This window comes from Psammomys obesus, unplaced genomic scaffold, assembly GCF_907164565.1.
Source record: "Psammomys obesus unplaced genomic scaffold, mPsaObe1.curated_primary_1811, whole genome shotgun sequence".
Taxonomy (NCBI): Eukaryota; Metazoa; Chordata; class Mammalia; order Rodentia; family Muridae; genus Psammomys; species Psammomys obesus.
Genome location: NW_026585504.1, coordinates 15,863,787 through 15,882,445, shown reverse-complemented (window position 1 = coordinate 15,882,445; position 18,659 = coordinate 15,863,787). Strand labels below are relative to the sequence as shown.

Genomic DNA, 18,659 nt, shown 5'->3' with positions numbered 1-18,659 from the left:
TTTTGCTTCTTTTTATTCTGGGAAAAATTACTTATTTTTTTGAGGGAGAAGAACTTACTATGTAGCCCTGGAACTTGCTATGTAGACAAGGCCGGCTTTGAACTGACAGAGATCTGCCTGCCTCTACTCCTTTTTCTTTTGTTTTTCCAGACTGGGTTCTCTGTGTAGCCTTGGCTGTCCTAGACTCGCTTTGTAGACCAGGCTGTCCTCAAATCCAGAGATCCACCTGCCTCTGCCTCCTTGAGTGCTGTGATTACAGGTGTGAGTCACCAGGACTGACTGCCTCTACTTCTAGAGTGTGATTATTGAAGATGTGCACCACTGAGCCTGACTAAAAGATTTTTATTTTTTAATATGTATGTGTATTATGCTATACATGTGTGTGGATACCTGTGGAGGTCAGGAGAGAGGGTCGGTCCAGTGAGCTGGAGTTACAGGTATTTTTAAGCTAAATGATGTGGGTTCTCTCCAGCCACCCAGATTCTTCTTCATTTTTTTTTTCTCTATGTAGCCCTGGCTCTCCTTGAATTTACTCCATTGATCAGGCTGAGAGATCAAACTCACAGATCTGTCTGCCTCTGCCTCCCTAGTGCTGGGATTAAGGGTGTGCAGCACCACTGCCCAGATTGGTTTTTTAAAAACACATTTGTTTCTTACCATCCCTTTATTTAAGCATTGAAGAAAAAAAAAAGGCTTTAAGAATTTATTAGAAATATTCTCTGGTCAAGGATGTAGTTCAGTGGTAGAATGCCTACTTAGCGTGTTTAAAATTCTGAGTAATAGCTTTTCTTTTCGAAAAGTTATGTAAAATTTTAGGATGTACGCTTGGAGTAGCGTGATGAAAACTGTGTTGTCCTGCTTTTTCCTACATGGGATTGGATGCCCATGTCCAGGATATCCATCCATGTTGTATATGATAGCTGTCCATTAGTCACTTAGTAGACCTCTGGAAGAGGGAATTGTGGAAGTATTGTAGTTGTTGCGTTTGGTTTATTTGCTACTAGCACAGTGCCTATGTTATTCACCTATGTGTCTCATCACATAGGCATTTTGTTGTTACTTCACCACAAGAAAGTTGAGCTCAGTGTAATAAAATACTTTTAGAGAATGGGAGACCTCATTTACCTTTATTATAGTATATTACTACTATTATTCTATTGCATAATTTGTTTTTAATCTTTTATCATGCCTAATTTATGAATTGAAATTTATCTTTATTACCTGTGTATGGAAAGAACAAATAAGGATTGTATTTTTTTGTGGATAATTTAACTGTGTGTTAGGGCTTTAGGTGTACCTCTTTATAAGAATACCTGCCTGTCATAGGCCATGCCATAGATTTTTATTTCCAGCACCATATAAAAACTGCTCACTGTGGCACATGTTTGTAATCCTAGCACTTGGGAAGGGAAGGAAAGAAAAAAAGATCGGAAATTCAAGGTAATTTTCATCTATATATCAAATTTGAGGTCAGCCTGAAAGAAATGAGACCTTGTCTTTAAGAAAATTGTTTTAAGCTCTGCCTTTCCTTGGCTGTTTGCTCTAGCTGGAACTTCCCTTGTTGTATTTTGTAGAACTGTTAAAGATAGGAGCATTGTGATTTCAGTTTTTATTTTTCTGATGACTTGTGAGAACTTTCTTGGTTATTGTTTTCTTCCCGTATTCACTTTGTTACCTATAAGGTCAAAAGTACACTGTTTTATTAACATTACATCTTTATAGTCTCAGCTGCCTGACTATGGTCCTATTATGTAGTCAGGACATTTTTCTAAATTAGTCATTGTTGGTTCCCAACTAGTATGGTGTATTTTTTTTATTGTCTCCTCCCCCCCCCCCCCCCCCTAAAGACAGGGTTTCTCTGTAGTCTTGGCTGCTTTGGAGCTCACTGTGTAGACTAAGCTGGCCTCAAAGTTGGAGTTACCCCTACCGCTTCCACCCAAGTGCTGTGCTAGCCTGGCTTTGCTTTTTTTCTTCATTGCAGTTTATATCTCCGATTGTTGCACCATCCAGTTTTCCAGTTTTGCCGTGAATTCACGTAGTCATTTTTTGCTTCGTTTTGAGACCTAGTTAGTTTCTGCCCTTTAATTCACCATTCTGCCTTAGCATACTGAGTATTGCTGTTTCAATATGCCTGGCTCCATGTCAGGCTCTTAATACTTGCTTATTTAATTTGTGTACACACAGCTTATGTGTGAAATCAGATGACAACTTACATTAATTGGTTCTTTCCTTCTACCATGTGGGTCCTAGGGATTATCAGGCTTCACACTTAAGTGCCTTTACCTGCTAAGCTGTCTTGCTGGCTCTAGGCTTTTAGTTTTTAGATGGAAGGCTGATAACTGTTTGTAATCCATTTAGTTTTTCAAGGGTATGTACATATACATTCCATTAAAAATTAAAATCAAAGTCAAAATAGTTCTATACTAGCCCCTGATTTTCAGTAGAAGATAAATTCCAAGACCTAGGGATTCCTGAGACTACAGATGGTGCTGAAGCCTGCATGTCTACTGTGTTATTTTCTTTTTGTGTACATGTTAACCATCACATTAAAAGGTTAACAGTAGTAACAAAATACAACAGTGATAATCTTAAACTTAATCATTAACGTATTTCTGTGCCTTGGTTAGCCACCAGGCAACTAAAAATAAGGAAAATAAAATTGAGGACAAGAGGGTCTTAGTATATCTTGTTTCAGCTATATATGATACAGTTTGTTTGGACACAACAATTTTGGGGGGGGGGTTGAGAAGAGGTTGCTTTGTGTAGCCTTGGCTGTCCTGTACTTTGGACACTAACAACAAACTACAGGTTTGATCTTGCCCCTATTTCAGAAAGCTTTTTTGATCAGCATTCAGGAGATTCTAATCTCCCTTAGATTCATTAATTTGCTAAACTCATTTACAGAACTCAGGAAATGTTCTACCAGATCTCCTGTCTACTTTGCTCTCCCCAGAGGCTGAACTGACTCAGTGCTGATTTTCTAAACAGCCCCGCTGATATTGAAGCTACTTATGGGTGGGGTTCCCCTATGAGGTAAACTTACTAGCATAAACTTAAGTGTGAGCATTATGCTTATGAGTAAGGAAGATACGTATGTTAAAAATTTCAAATATTAAAAAAAAATTTCAAATATTTTAGAAGCCTGTGCCATAAACCTTAAACAAAGATAAAATTCTTTATAACCACAACATACACAGTATACACACATTTTTCTTTCTGTTTTTAAAAGATTTATTCTATTTTATGTGTGTGGGTATTTTGCCTGCATGTATGTATATGTGTGTGTGTGTGTACCACATGCATGCCTAGTGGCATGGATTTCCTGGAACTGGAGTTATAGACAGGTGTGAGCTACTGTGTGGATGCTGGGCATTGAACCCAGGTCCTCTAGAGAAGCAGCCAGTGCTCTTAACCTCTGAGCAGTTTCTCTAGCCCCTGTTTTTGTTTTTCAAAGACAAGAGTCTTAATATTTAGTCCTAGCTTGGAACTCAGTAGGTGCACCCAATTGGGATAAAAGCCATGCATGCACCCCACACCTGGCCTGTTTTTATTGAGATAGAATTTCGTTAACTCAGTCGGAGGCTGGTTTGGACTTTCTGATTCTGGTCCTCTTGCTTCTGTCTGTCAAGAGCTGTGATTGTAGGTGTTACGCTGCCATGCCTAACTCTCACTATAATTTTACAGGGTTTTTGTTTTTGTATTTTGTTCTGTAGCTTTGGCTGACCTGAAACTCATAGATATATCTAGCCCTGGCTGTCCTAGAAATCTGAACTCCAGGCTGGCCTTGAACTCAGAAAGCAGCCTGCCTCTGCTTCCCATGGCGCCTGGACTAAAGCGTAGGCCGCCATGCCCAGCTAATTAGAGCTTTTGTTTTTTGTTTAATCACTAATAATGAAAAATAGTAGTTACTTGCTTTACTTTCTAAAAGAACTTGTGTTTCTCTTAGCTGTTCCTTGGTTTTGCCTCTGTCTAAATCATCTGAGACAACTGCTGACTACTAGTTTCCTTCCCCCATTTTGTGTGTTTGTGTTTGTTTGTGTGTGCTTATGAATGTGTGGGTATGGGGCCATGAACAAGCAAGTTTGCCTGTGGAGACTGGATGATGGTTGACTCTGACTATTCATCTAGGCAAATGCAGAGCTTGTCAATGTGGCTAGTCTTGCTAGCCATCTGGCTTTGGGGATCCTATCTTTGCCTTCCTAGGGTAGAATTACAGGCTAGCTTTTATTCCCATTGGCATTTTCATGGATTCTGAGGTTCCAAACTTTGGTCTTCATACTTGCACAGTCACACTTTACTGAGTGAGCCATCTTCCCAGACCCCAGCAATCAATTTTACATGTTATCTTTCCTTTCCCTCTCTTCAGTTGCGGGGATTGAAGAAGTCAGTTGTTCTGTCTCTGAACTATATTCCTAGCTCATGTACTGCCTATTATACTATTATATTATATTTTTGGTTATATTGGGGACTGCCCCACAGACTCGTGTGTGTTAGGAAAGTGTTCTACCAATGGGCTAACCTCAAGACCTCCCCTCTGGTTTATTTATTTATTTTTGAGGACATATTAACAGTGGGTTGTCTGTGCTCTGAATTGTAACTCAGGTAGACTGAATTTGCAATCCTGCTTCAACCTCCTGAATTGCTGAGATTACAAGTTTCTGGCACCAGGACTTGGTGTGTTTAGGGCATACTAGGCAGATTTTATCACTGAGCTACATCCCCGCCCTTTACCACTTAACAATTACTTTCCAGTACAACATCTTAGCTCATTTTATTTTGGTAGAACAAAATACCAGAGACAAGGTAAATTATTTGATTTTTCTTTTGAAGGCTGGCAATTTTAAGAGCTTGGTATCTGTTTGGCATCTGAAAGTCTTCGCACTACATCATATCATGGTAGAAGGTGCCTGTCACATTGTGAGGCAGCTAGTATTCTAGCTTTTTTTCCCGTGTGTGTGTGTGTGTGTGTGTGTGTGTGTGTGTGTGTGTGTATGTGTGTATGTGTGTTGGTTTTGAGACAGGATTTCTCTGTAGCCTTGGCTGTCCTGGACTTGCTTTGTAGACCAGGCTACCTTGAACTCACAGAGATCCGCCTCCTGAGGCCTGGGATTAAAGGCGTACACCCCTGCCTCCCTGCTGCCTTCCTTTATTCTTAAAATGCTGTGAATGCTTTGCAGAGGCACGCATCTAATCTTTGACTTAGAAAGGCTCTGTCTTTTAATGGCACAACATCACTTTGGGGCTGAGTTTCTAAAACACACACTTTTGAGGGATGCATTTAAACTACTACATACAACGTATGAGCCTCATGCTTGTTTTTTCCTTTATCTTCTCTGTGTAGTTGGCCAGTTTTTGGTAAACAGTAGTAGACTACTGAAAACATAAGCCTTCTCCTTCACACTATACACAGAAGTTAGTTAAGAAGTGCTCATAGACTCAAGTATGAAAACTATAAGTTTGCCTTTTAATATTTTCACTTAGCTATCTTCTTAAAGCTTTTTTTTTTTTTTTTTTGCATTTTTTGTGTGTATATGTCCTTGTGTCATGGTATGGGTGTGGAGGTCAGAAGACAACTTGAAGGAGTTGGTTCTTCCATCATGTGGATCTAGGGATTGAACTAAAGTCATCCGGCTGCATGTGGCCCTTCCACTATAATTAAAATCAAAATAAAAGGATTTATTTTATTTTGATGTCTGTGGTGTTATGTCTTTGAGTACAGATGCCTGCAGAAGCCAGAAGAGGATATTGGATTTCATAGAGCAGTAGTTAAAAGTGGTTGTGAGCAGCCCAGAGCAAGGTGCTGAGGACTCTTCTGCAAGAGCAGGGCTCCAGCCTTCCAGTCCTCTCTTCAGTTAGCACTTTTATATATCCTTATCACATGGAAACATTTCCTTTCCATTCTCCACTTTTGTTGTTAACAGTAAGCGAAGTTCATGAACTTTTTTGTTGTTGTTGAGATGTCATGTGTTCCCTCCCCATTTTGTTAATATGAGTTGTTTTTTGGTTTTTTTTTTTTGTTTGTTTTTGTTTTTGTTTTTTTTTGAGACAGGGTTTCTCTGTGTAGCCTTCGCTGTTGTAGATTAGCTTTGTATACCAGGCTGTCCTCAAACTCACAGAGATCCTGCTGTCTCTGCCTCCCTGAGAGCTAGTATTACGTTTCAAGCCTTACATTGTTAGACTAAATCTTGTCATAATAATATTGGTTTGTTGTTGCTTTTGGTTTTTGAGACAAGGTCTGTCTGACTGTCCTAGAACTTGCTCTGTAAACCGGGGTGGCCTTGAACTCAAAGAGATCCTTCTGCTTCTGCCTCCCAAGTGTTGAGATTAAAGGTGTGCACCATACCTGTCTGTAATAATCTTTTTAATATTGCTGGGCTGAGTTTCTGGAAAATTTGTGCCTAAATTCATGAGAGATAGCTATTTTTAGTTTTATTTCTGATGGGTTGGTACCAGGGTTGCAAATTTCGTCAGAAACAAGTTCATCCTGTACTTTCCAAGTTTGTGCAAGATTGGTAGTTTTTATTGTATTGATATTGCCCAGGTTTCAAATCATAAATTCAACTTGTGTTATTTTCTGTTGTTTTGATTTTTACTTCATCTTTATCTTGTTTTAAATTTTTGTTACTTTAAGAAACCATACTTTGCTGGATATGGTGGCATAAGCCTTTAATCCCAGCATTCAAGAAAGGTAGAGGCCATCAGATCTCTGAGTTGAGGCCAGGCTGGTCTACAAAGTAAATTCTAGAAGAAACCCTGTTTTGAAGAACAACAACAATAAAAGGAAACATTTCAAAATGTTAACAAAACTCTTAATAAAACTCTTCACTTCAGAACAAATTTTTAAAAGCCACATTTTTCTAAATGGATTAGAATGATGGTTGTACTAGTGACTAGTCATGTTTAATATCTGTTGTACTAACGGTCGGTGGAACTAGGAAGCAAGCCCAGATTTTTTTTTTTTTTGAGTGCAATTTTTGTTTTGTTTTATTTTGCCTTTTTCTGGAATAGAGTTTACCTGTGTAGCCTTGGCTATCCTGGAACACGTTCTATTGACCAGGCTGGTCTAGAACTCACAGAGATCTGTCTACCTCTGCCTCTCAAGTGCTAGGATTAAAGGCATGTGCCACCACTGCAAAATGATTTTTACTATTTCTTTTTTTTTTTTAATTTATTTAATTTTTATTTTTATGTGCATTAGTGTGAAGGTATCAGATCCTTTGGAATTTGTGTTACAGACAGTTGTGAGCTGCCATGTGAGTGCTGGGAATTGAACCCAGGTCCTTTGGAAGAGCAGACAGTGCTCTTAACCACTGAGCCATCTCTCCAGCCCCCGATTTTTACTATTTCAACACACAGAAAGTTGAATTCACATATTCACTGATAGGGTTGAAACTAGCAAAATACTAGCTTTCTATTCATATTCATGGGTACTGTCCTTTTGCCTATACTCCATTCTTTTTACCTAATATTACTATCTCTTGGTCTCTTTTCTAAGTTTTTGGCTCTATAGACTTATATCTATGTGCACATGTGTGTGTGTGTATTTGTGTTTATATAATGGGCTAGTACCTGCATGTGACAGAGACCTTTTTTTTTTTTTCCCCCCTACATTTGGGTCCTGTTAATTCTGTTTGCTTTTGCTTTAACTGATTTTTGTATCTGGGATTAGCAAATTGTTTGAGGTCCAGACCTCATTCGTTACCTGTTTTTGTGTGACTTGCAAGCAGTTTTTACATATCTAAATGGTTAGGAGAAAAAGAAGGAAGGATATATCATGATCTCTGAAAATTATATAAAATTGAAATTTCAGTGGCCATTTGTTGGATCATAGTTGTGTGTGTGTTTTCTATGGATTCTTTTGTTTTAGTGGCAGAGAATTGCATAGTTTAAATGTCTTATACTCTTCTTTAGTCCTTTACAGAAAATAAATTTTTTTCAAAGAGAATTTTAGACCTTTTTCTTTCTTTAACATATATATTTAAAATTAAATTTGCCACTGACCAGTACCACAGTTTGCATTCTCTACATTTTGAATTTGCTTTTTTTTTTTTTTTTTTTGAGGTGGGGTTTCTTTGTGTAGCCCTTGTCTGTCCTGGAAATTGATCTGTAGACCAGACTGGCCTTGAACTCAGAGATCTGCCTCCTTTTGCCTTCCTAGTGCTGAGGCTAAAGGTGCACACCACCACGCCTGCTTCCTTACCTAATTTTTATTGGGTAGGGTGGTAATTGTAGTAGTGGAGATTGAATTTTGGTCCTTCCACGTGTTTGGCAAGTCAACAACTAATATATACACTAAGGTATATATATCCTCCAGCAGACTATAGCTGAGAAAAGTGAGCTGAAAATCTTCACAGTGCTTTTGGATTTTTGTTCTCTTTATTACTCTTTTTGTTTGCTTGAGACAGGATCTTTGTAGTCCTGGCTGTCCTGGAACTTGCTGTGTGGAGTAGTAAGTAGGCTTGCCTCAAACTCTGAAAGATTCTCTTGTCTCTGTTTTCTGAGTGTTGAGATTTAAAGGCATCTGCTACCATTTATGTACACTTGGATTCTGTGTCTCATCCTCTTTTAAAAATTGACTCTGGGATTGATTTTTTTAATTAAAGTATTTTATGTGTATGGGTATTTTGCTCATACATATGTCTGTTGTCTGTATACTATATGCATGACTGGTACCATAGAGGCCAGAAGAGAGCATTGGATCCCCTGGAATAGGAGTTGCAGAAGATAGCAAGCTGTTATGTAGGTGCTAGGAATCACACATGGGGTCCTCCAGCAGAATAGCCAGTGCTTTTAAGAACTGAGTCATCTTTCTGGTCATCCCCCCACCCCCCATTTTTAAAAAAATATGGGATAAATTTTTATTTAGGCTGTTTTTGAATTCATGGACTCAGACTATTCTCCTTTCCATTTCTTCTTTTCTTGATAATTACTTTCCTTCCAGTCTATAGGCTTTTTCTTTTGACTGGGTATCACCAGGTGAAGTACTTTACCAAAGAGCTTTAGTCCCAGCTGTTTTAGGCTATTTCCTTATTTTGTTCCTTTTTGTGGTACAGGGTCTTTTTAACTTAATTCAGTCTATTTGTCATTTCTTGCTATTTCTCAATCTCTAAAAGTTCTTTACAAAATTTGCTTATACCTATGTTTTCTTCTAACTTAGTGGTTCTCAACCTGTGGATCACAACTCCTTTGGGGATATCACATATCAGATATCCTGCATATCAGATATTTACATTATGATTTATAACAGTAGCAAAATTACAGTTGTGAAGTAGCAATGAAATAATTGTATGGTTGGGGTCACCACAACATGAGAAACTGTATTAAAGGGTCAGCATTAGGAAAGGTGAGGACTACTGCTGTAGCTGTATGAGTTTCAGGACTGACAAGTAAGGGCTTTGATTTGTTTTGAGTAGATTTTTGTGTAGGGTTAGTATAATAGTTACTTGTTGCTGGCAGAAGCAATTTAAGAAAGGAAGGATATATTTTTGGGTCACACATTGAGGAGATAGTCTATCATGGTGGCAGTAGTGTGAGTTAACTAGTCACATTGTCTCTACTGTCAAAAGGTACAAGAAGATGAATACTGGTGCTGTATTGGCTTTCTCTTTTTCGATTTTTATCCAGACTGGTACCCTAACCCTTGGGATTGTGAATGTCATATTTGGGATGAGTGTTCACTACCTCCTGAAACCTTTCTGGAAAATAATTCTCATAAACATCAGAAATGTGTTTATGGTGATTCAAAATGTTATTAAATTGACAATAAAAATTAACCATCACAATGGTTTTCTTCATAGTTTTGTGTGTGTAGATATCCAATTTTCCTTGGCACCATTTTTGAACAGGTTATTTAGGCAGAGAGAGTATGTGTGTGTTTGTGTGTGTGTGTGTGTGTGAGAGAGAGAGAGAGAGAGAGACAGAGAGGGAGGAAGGAAGGGAGGGAGGGAGAGAGGAAAGAAAGGAAGGAGGAAGGACTAGTGGGTATTAGATTTTCTTCCATTATATTGGTTCAGGAATCAAATCCAGGCTATGAGATTTTAATAGCAGTTGCCTTTACCATTGGGCCAACTCAAAGGCCTTGACTTTCTTACTCTCTGTGTCTTCACTTTCTAAGCACTCTAAGTTCTGAGATTACCCATATAAGCCATTTTGTTTGATTTATGTGGTGCTGATTGACCTAGGGCTTTGTACATGCTGCGCAACTATTTTTACAGAGTGAGGAGCATCCCCAGCTGTAACCTAGCCTTTTATTTTCGAAGAGTTTGTGACAAATTCCTTCCTTCCTTCTTTCTCCTTTTTTTTTTTTTTTTTTTTGTTGTTGTTGTTTGTTTGTTTGTTTTTAAATTCAGAGTCTCACTATATAGCCCTGGCTGGCATGGAAGTTTTTATTGTAGTCCAGGCTGGCCTCACCTCAGGTTCACTTGCCTCTCAGTGCTGGGATTAAAAGACATGTGCCACCCACCACTCCCCCATGAATGCCATGCCCAACTGCTGCGGCAAATTCTTTACATTGAAAGCAAGTCTTTTTTGGGGTAGGGAAGGTGCTGGAATTGAACCTAGGACTTTGCACTTGTTAGGCAGGCATTCTACTTACTGAGCCACACACTTATTCCTTGAAAGTGAGTTTTTTAATTTGAAAAATTAAAGTGAGTGTACTGAGAAGGTCACTATAATGAATTGGTTAAGATGTTAAGTTTTATGTTATTTATCTGAAATACAGAAGTGAACTAGCAATTTGAAAGCACATTAATTTATTGTTATTTCTAGTTGTGGTACTTTTTTTTTTTTTTGTTTCTTGAGACTGTTTTTTTCTGTGTAACCTTGGCTGACATGGAACTCCTTCTGCAGACCAGGCTGGCCTCAAACTCAGAGATCTGCCTGTATCTGCCTCCTTAGTGCTGGGATAAAAGGTGTATGCCACCACTGCCCAGCTGTAATAGCCATTTTTTTTTTCTGTTTTTTATTGGCAGTTGATAATGTGTGAATTTTTAAAAATGTCATTTTTGGTTGGTTCTACCCGACTTTCATTATGGAGTCTGTATATGTGATCAATATCTAAAGGTAAATATATTTTATAAGGCACTCTGCATTTTGATTTAATTATAAGGGTAAACTATTTTCCCTATGTTTTATTTCTATAAGTGGGGTCAGTTTATATAGTGGTGGGGATTGAACTCAGGACTTTTGTGTTCTAGGCAAGCACTTTACCAGCTGAGCTATATTTCCAGCCTCACACTTTGCTCTTGAAGTGTGTGTGTATATATAATTTCTTTTGTATGTGTGAAATATTGATAAATGTGTTACATTGATGAATTGCTTTGGGGTACTTTGTTAAGTTACCGAGATTTTTTTAAAGAATGCCTCATGAAATCTGATGGATTAATTGGATTCAGGAACTGTTTTTTCCCTCCTTGAGTCTTGTTTATGGATAATTCTGTACTTTTTATCTTCTTCTATCTCTCTAGTCTTATTTCGAACAGTTTTGAAGATGATTCCCAGATTGCCTCACCATTAGACCCAAATGGAAACTTTAATGTCGTCATTAAAGAGGAGCCTCTAGATGATTATGATTATGAACTTGGTGAATGCCCAGAAGGGATCGCTGTGAAACAAGAAGAGACAGACGAGGAAACGGATGTATACTCAAACAGTGATGATGATCCTATATTAGAGAAACAACTAAAGAGGCACAATAAAGTTGATAACTTGGAAGCTGACCATCTGTCTTGTAAATGGCTACCAAGTAGCCCAGGTGTTGTCAAAACTAAAACGCTTAAAGTAGATACTGGAAAAATGCCAGTAGTTTACCTGGAGCCATGTGCTGTTACAAAAAGCACAGTGAAAGTTTCTGAACTTCCTGATAGTATGCTTTCCACATCTCGAAAAGATAAATCTCTGTTGGCGGAATTAGAATATTTGCCTGCATATATTGAAAATTCCGGTGGGACTGGCTTTTGCTTAAGCAACGATTCAGAAAATAGTCTCAGAAAACATTCATCAGATCTCAGAATGGTGCAAAAATATACTTTACTTAAAGAGCCTCATTGGAAATATCCTGACCTATCTGACAGTAGTAGCACAGAAAGAATACATGACAGTTCAAAGGGATCAATTGGAGACTCATTTTCAGGAAAAGAGGACTTAGGCAAAAAGCGAACACCTATGCTTAAAATGACAACAACCACAAAGTCTGTGAATGCTAGTCAGAGTGCCTCCCCAAATACTCCTGGAAAAAGAGGAAGGCCAAGAAAGTTGAGACCCTCCAAAGCGGGGCGACCACCTAAAAACACAGGGAAGTCTTTAACTGCTGCAAAGAATATTCCTGTAGGCCCTGGAAATACCTTTCCTGATGTGAAGCCTGATCTAGAAGATGTGGACGGTGTGCTCTTTGTTTCCTTTGAATCAAAGGTATGATTGTAATGATCAGCTTTCTTTCTAAGGTCTGTTAATTAGTCTTGAATTGAAATTGAATATTAGCTTAAAAATTAAGATCTGCTTTTGTTAATGTATCCATTTGTGAGTATGTTTGGGGAAATTGATATCTTCTTTTGGTTTAGTAACAGCTATTTTTTTTTTTTTTTTTTTTTTTTTAGGATTTATTTATTTACTATATACAGTGTTCTCCCTACATACCAGAAGAGGGCACCAGATCTCATTTTAAGCTATGTGGTTGCTGGGAATTGAACTCTGTTCTGGAAGAGCAGCCAGTGCTCTTAACTTCTTAATCTCTGAGCCATCTCTCCAGACCAGTAATCACCTCTTAGGATACTTGCTTTGAAATAGACTTTAAAAATGAACCTTTGCTTAGATTTCATTCTGTAATTTGTGTGGTGTGTTTATCTGATTTAAAAAAAAATTTTTTTTTTTTCTTTGTCTGTTGTGGAGGCCAGAGGTGTTGGGTGCCTTGGAGCTAGAGTTACAGACAGTTGTGAGCTACAACGTTGGTGCTGGAAATTGAACTTGTAATTTTTATTGTCGCAGACTCAAAGCCTAACGATACATGAAAAGTTTACTGACTTTTTTTTTTCCTCTGAGATAGTTCCATTCTCCTGTACCCGACAGTATAATAGAGTATTGGAGAACCAGTTACTAGCCCCCCCACCTTTTTTTTTTTTTTTTTTTTGAGATAGTATCTTTACATAGTGTTAGCTATACATGCTCTGTAGATTAGGTTCCCTTTGAACTCAGAGCTCTATCTGCTTCTTCCTCTGAGAGCTGGGACTAAAGGCATATGCCACCATACTCAGCTCAGTACTAACAGACCCTATTTATGATTGTCTTACACACAAATATTTTTTGGTTTGTGCTCTTCTAACTCTATATGCATATTATTTTTTACACAGATTTTTAAAAAAATGAATCTAGTAATTCTAAGTTACTATAGGTGTTGGGTGTCTTTCTACCTTTCTGCTGCTGAGAAAGCTTCTTTAGGTATGCTCTGAGAAATGAGCATGCAGATTGTATATAAATATAGTTTGATGTTGGTTGAGTATGAGATTATTATTTGTGTTTAGGCTTTTTTGTTTGTTTGTTTTTGTTATTATGTGCCTAGAATGGCCTTGAATTTTGAATCCTTCTGCCTCAGCTTGCCAAGTGTTGAGATAACAGGTGTGTGTTACCATGATTGATTTGGCTTTTGCTTTTGTCTTTTTCCTAGTGGTAGTGGTGTTTGCCCTCTTCCTCTCTCCTTCCTCCTGTTCCCGCCTTCCTCCTTCTCTTTCCTCTTCATCTTCTTCCCTCTCTGCTTCTAACTCCCTGCCACCCTCCCCTGTGTTTGTAGCAGGAATGGGGAGAACAGTACTAGAGATCAAATCCAGGGTCTTATACGTAATAAGGCAAGTGTTCTACTAGACTACTTTTCATAGCCTCTGATGATTAAAATAATTGAATGCTAATACTGTAGAAAATAATAAATCATACAGTATACTAGATGTGGTGATGCATGCCTGCAATCCTAGCTCTTGGGAGGCAGCATGCTCAGGAAATGACCACCACTCTCAGCTTTTTAATAAGTTTGAGGCAAGCATGGGTTACATGAAACACTGCCAACAAAAGAAAATAAAAAGACAAGAAGCCCCAAAAAGTATGAGAACAGTTACTCCTATTGGAGCTATTGCTAAAACATGGTGTTTTTATACTCTTAGCCCTTTATTATTAGTATTAGTATTATTTTAAAACTCCATCGTATATGAATGGAGTATGCATGTAGTTGGGTCTTAGTTCGTATGCCTGTGTGACTATGTACAGAGGCCAGAGGTTGGCACTGTCTTCATTGTTCTCAATCTTATTCTTTGAGACAGGGTATCTTCACTGAACCTGAAGCTCACTGATTGGCTAGGCTAGCTGGCCAATGAGCTCCAGAGATTCTTCTGTTCCTTTTACCCCAGATGTTACCAGGGATTACAGAAAAGTGCCACCATACCCAGCTTTTTCATGGGTGCTGTGGAGAAAGCAGATTTTCATGGTTACATGGCAAGCACTTGTCTGCTGAATACTCCCCCGCCTCTTCTTATTGTCATTGGTTTTTTTTTTTTGTTTTGTTTTGTTTTGTTTTTTAAATTTTCTTTAAACATTTTAGAAGCAACGTAACTGGCTTTTAATTTTATAGGAGGCTCTAGATATTCATGCAGTTGATGGGACAACAGAAGAACCTTCTAGTCTTCAGACCACAGCCACAAATGATCCAGGTATTATTTCACAGTATAAATTCATATATATTTGCTGTTGGCTATAGTAATGAAGTGTCTCTGATGTACGTTATTTTATTTCATCATTATTTTGTGAGTAGCTTGCAGAACAAGAATTTCCCAGTTGGAAAAGGAATTAATAGAAGATTTGAAGACTTTGCGGCATAAGCAGGTGATACATCCTGCTCTTCAAGAAGGTACTTACTAGTTTCAGAATGTAGATAAGCCAATTTGTCTTTTGTCTGTTTTCTTTTTCTTCTTTTTCCTTCCTACCTCCTTTTGCTTATTTTTCTGTTTATTTTCTCTTTTCCTTCCATCCTTGATTTTTATTTTAATACCTGTCAATTAGCAATTTTTTCTCTACTTCTAAAGTTCTTTTCAATTAAAAAAATATGTCTAGTAGTTTGTATACAAAGAAAATAATCTAGTAGTTTGTATACAAAGAAAATGTATTATAGGTGGGCATGGTGTTTTTTTTTTTTTTTTTAAATCAGTAAAATATTTTTCCAAAATAAGGTTGCTTAATTTATAAGTAATTTTTGGTTTAGGCTCATTGATAATAACTGGAGAATTAGTGCCTATAATCAAGCCAGAAACTCCATCCATGGCAAATTTTTATTAGAGATCCTAGAAGGTTTCTGAACCTTGGGCTAAAAAAAATAAAAGATTGGGATTTTGCTTTATTTATGTTGCTTAAAGAATTACTTAGAAATTTGATAATCTAAAACAAAATACAGAGCTGGGCGCAGTGGTGCACGCCTGTAATCCCAGCACTGAGGGAGGCAGAGGCAGGTCACTGTGAGTTCCAGGCTAGCCTGGTCAACAAAGCAAGTCCAGGACCACCAAAGCTACACAAAACAAACAAACCAACCAAAAAACCCAACCAAACAAGAAAACACAATGTACATTTGTGTTTTTGTGCGTTTGCAGCCTGAGCGTGGCTTTCTTGTGTCCTTTGCTTAGAACCTTAGGTAATCAAGATTTTGATGAAGCAGTTGGCAAGGCATGCTTTTCTCTTTGCTTGCTGGAGAGGATTTTATTCCCATTCTCTTTTAGTTTATTGACAGAATTTATTTTCTTGCAGCTTTAGGACTTTGCCCTTGTTCAAGGGTAAGCAATATGTAATACCATAACGTAAGGATTTAAGTGAAGCTGATACTGTTTAATAATTTTTGCTTTTTACCATTTCTTTTATTAACTCTTTGAGGCTTTTTTTTTTTTTTTTTTTTTTTTAAGAAGGGAGATAATATGTGCTATGGTTTATTTTTCTTGTAGTGGGCTTAAAACTGAATTCAGTGGATCCAACAATGAGCATTGATCTTAAATATTTGGGGGTACAACTGCCTTTGGCTCCAGCCACTAGCTTTCCCTTATGGAATGTTACAGGAACCAACCCTGCCTCACCTGGTGAGTATGTAGCATTTGTGTAATTGAATACTATTTTTCTTCTCTAAAGTTTAGGTTATTTGTAGTATAAATTTTAAAACATTACGTTTATTCTCCAATTTAGGATACTTAGATATCCATTTAGGATATTTTAGAAAGTAAATCATTTCTTGGCATAGAATTAATACATAGGATGTATTTCATAGTAGAGAAACAATAGTTTGACATATATTGGCTGGCTAGAACTCTGGTCATATCTTTTGCTTTTTCTTTTATAGATGCTGGGTTTCCTTTTGTTTCTAGGACAGGGAAGACCAATGACTTCACCAAGATCAAGGGATGGAGAGGAAAATTTCATGGTGCTTCTGCATCTAGGAATGAAGGTAATTAGCTTTTCGGTTTTTAGTATCTTTTTATTTGTTTGGTTTTGTTTTGCTATTACCGAGATTAAATATAGGGGTCTAACAGCTTCTCAGGTACTTTCTTGCTCAGCTCAAGCCCAACTCTTTTTCTGTGTTTTTTTTGAAATGCAGTCTCATTGATCATGGAATGCTGGCTTTAAGCCCCCAGTCTTCCTGCTTATCAGCCTCCCAAGTGTTAGAATTACAGTCTTATGCCACCAAGCTTGGTTGGTCATTAGTCTTTGTTATAGTTTTAAACTCTATATATGTTCTGAAGAATACAGTATTGACCTGGGATAATGGCACTTGCCATGAATCTCAACCCTTGAGAGGCAGAGGCAGGTAGATTTCTGTGAGTTTGAGTTCATTCTGCCTACATAGCCAGTTCCAGGTCAGCCAAGGTTGTGTAGTTGAGACCCTGTTTCAAATCAAGTCAGTTTCATTGGCCCACTTCTTATCCTTTCCATCTCTCCTTTAAACTGAATTGAAACAGTGTCTTGCTGGTTTGTTTTTTTCTCCCTAGCCATACCCTGGGGTTCCACTCCTATCCGTGTCAAACCTATCCATGTCAAACCTAATAATCCTTGCAGCTTTCAAACTGTTTTTCCTTTTGCTATCTTAGATATAAAAAGTATTATTTCAGGATTATATACCTTCAGAGCTGTCAGAAGTTCTGATAGTCTCATGCATCAAAATAAACTTGTAATTCAGAGGTTTTGGTTAGCAATATGAATCTGTTTGTTTGGTTTCCTTCGTTACTGCACGTTTGTTTTTAGACCCTAACCTGCTTAGTTTGCCATTTGTCCAAAAGAGTCTTCTCTATCTTTGAGTTTGTAAAATCTTACAACAATGGTAATATGTTTGAATGTAATATTTTTCTTTCTGGAAAGCAGGATATTGATAGGTATGGTGATATATACCATTGTAGTTCAGTCACTTGGGAGGCAAATAAAGGAGGATCGTAAGAAGTCTTGCTTAGTTCCTATGTAGTCAGATCCAGGGCATCCAGGGCTACTTAGTGAGAACTTGTTTCAAAATAAAACCAAAAAATGAAAACACTTAAAGGTTATGCTCTTCTTTTTATGGTTTTCCCTGTTCCCTTGTACTATGCTTCAGATTCTAGGGACTCAAGTCTCTTAACCTCTTGACATTCTGTTGAAGTCTACTTTGATTTAATTTCTTTTATTCCCCTGCTGTTGTTTTTACCTATCACTGGTTACTATAGTTAGGTGAGAAGGTTGATGGCTTATATCTGAGACACTGTCTCATTTTGCTTAATTTTCTATTTTTTCTTCTGAGTAGGAACAGTTTAGAGAAGTCTCAATAGCGTGTAGCTCAGTACTCCTGACCCTCTAAATGTTCTTAGAGATCTAAAACTCTGAGGTTTAAATGTTTTGTATCTTTTTTTTTCTAGGTGGAAATTCAGAGGCTTCACTGAAAAACCGTTCTGCTTTCTGTAGTGATAAGCTAGATGAGTACTTGGAAAATGAAGGCAAGCTGATGGAAACAAGCATGGGTTTCTCCTCCAGTGCTCCCACATCTCCTGTAGTGTACCAGCTCCCCACCAAGAGTACCAGCTACGTTCGAACTCTTGATAGTGTACTTAAGAAGCAAGCTACCATTTCCCCTTCCACCTCTTACTCTGTGAAGCCTCACACTGTGACCACTGCCTTTCGGAAAACAAAGTCTCAAAACAAACAGACAGCACTGAGTGGCCGAACTAAATCATCTTTTAAGTCTATTTTACCATACCCTGTTTCACCAAAGCAGAAAAACTCACATGTGATTCCAGGAGATAAAATTACCAAGAATTCAGTAAGTACAACTTCAGATAATCAGGTGACCAACTTGGTTGTGCCATCTGTAGATGAAAGTGTATTTCCAAAGCAGATTAGTTTGCGGCAGGCGCAACAGCAGCACCTACAGCAGCAGGGAACTCGCCCTCCAGGCTTGTCAAAATCTCAAGTAAAGCTTATGGACCTGGAAGACTGTGCGCTCTGGGAAGGAAAACCAAGGACCTATATTACTGAAGAGCGAGCAGATGTCTCCTTAACAACTCTGCTTACTGCTCAAGTAAGTATTTGCTATTTTTTCTGTAAACATTGGTGCTTTTGGCAAATAGGTAAGCTGGGTTTTAGTATTTTAGTTACCTAGGAGACAATTAAAAGGATGTCTTCACCTACTT

The 18,659-nt window shown here is 37.9% G+C and overlaps 1 protein-coding gene across 7 annotated transcripts in view; it reads left to right on the top strand.

The window, feature by feature from the left end:
• Positions 1-18,659, top strand: part of Mga (MAX dimerization protein MGA) — a 92,621-nt gene that overhangs the window by 32,675 nt on the left and 41,287 nt on the right. For 6 of the 7 annotated variants that reach the window (XM_055593117.1, XM_055593250.1, XM_055593063.1 and 3 more), the window contains exons 3-8: positions 11,466-12,408; positions 14,609-14,687; positions 14,789-14,884; positions 15,963-16,094; positions 16,352-16,456; positions 17,889-18,547. In XM_055593117.1, the coding sequence (XP_055449092.1) occupies positions 11,466-12,408; positions 14,609-14,687; positions 14,789-14,884; positions 15,963-16,094; positions 16,352-16,456; positions 17,889-18,547 (2,014 nt within the window). Of the gene's footprint in view, positions 1-11,465; positions 12,409-14,608; positions 14,688-14,788; positions 14,885-15,962; positions 16,095-16,351; positions 16,457-17,888; positions 18,548-18,659 lie in introns of those variants that run through there. The other variant, XM_055593437.1, reaches the window with a different exon arrangement.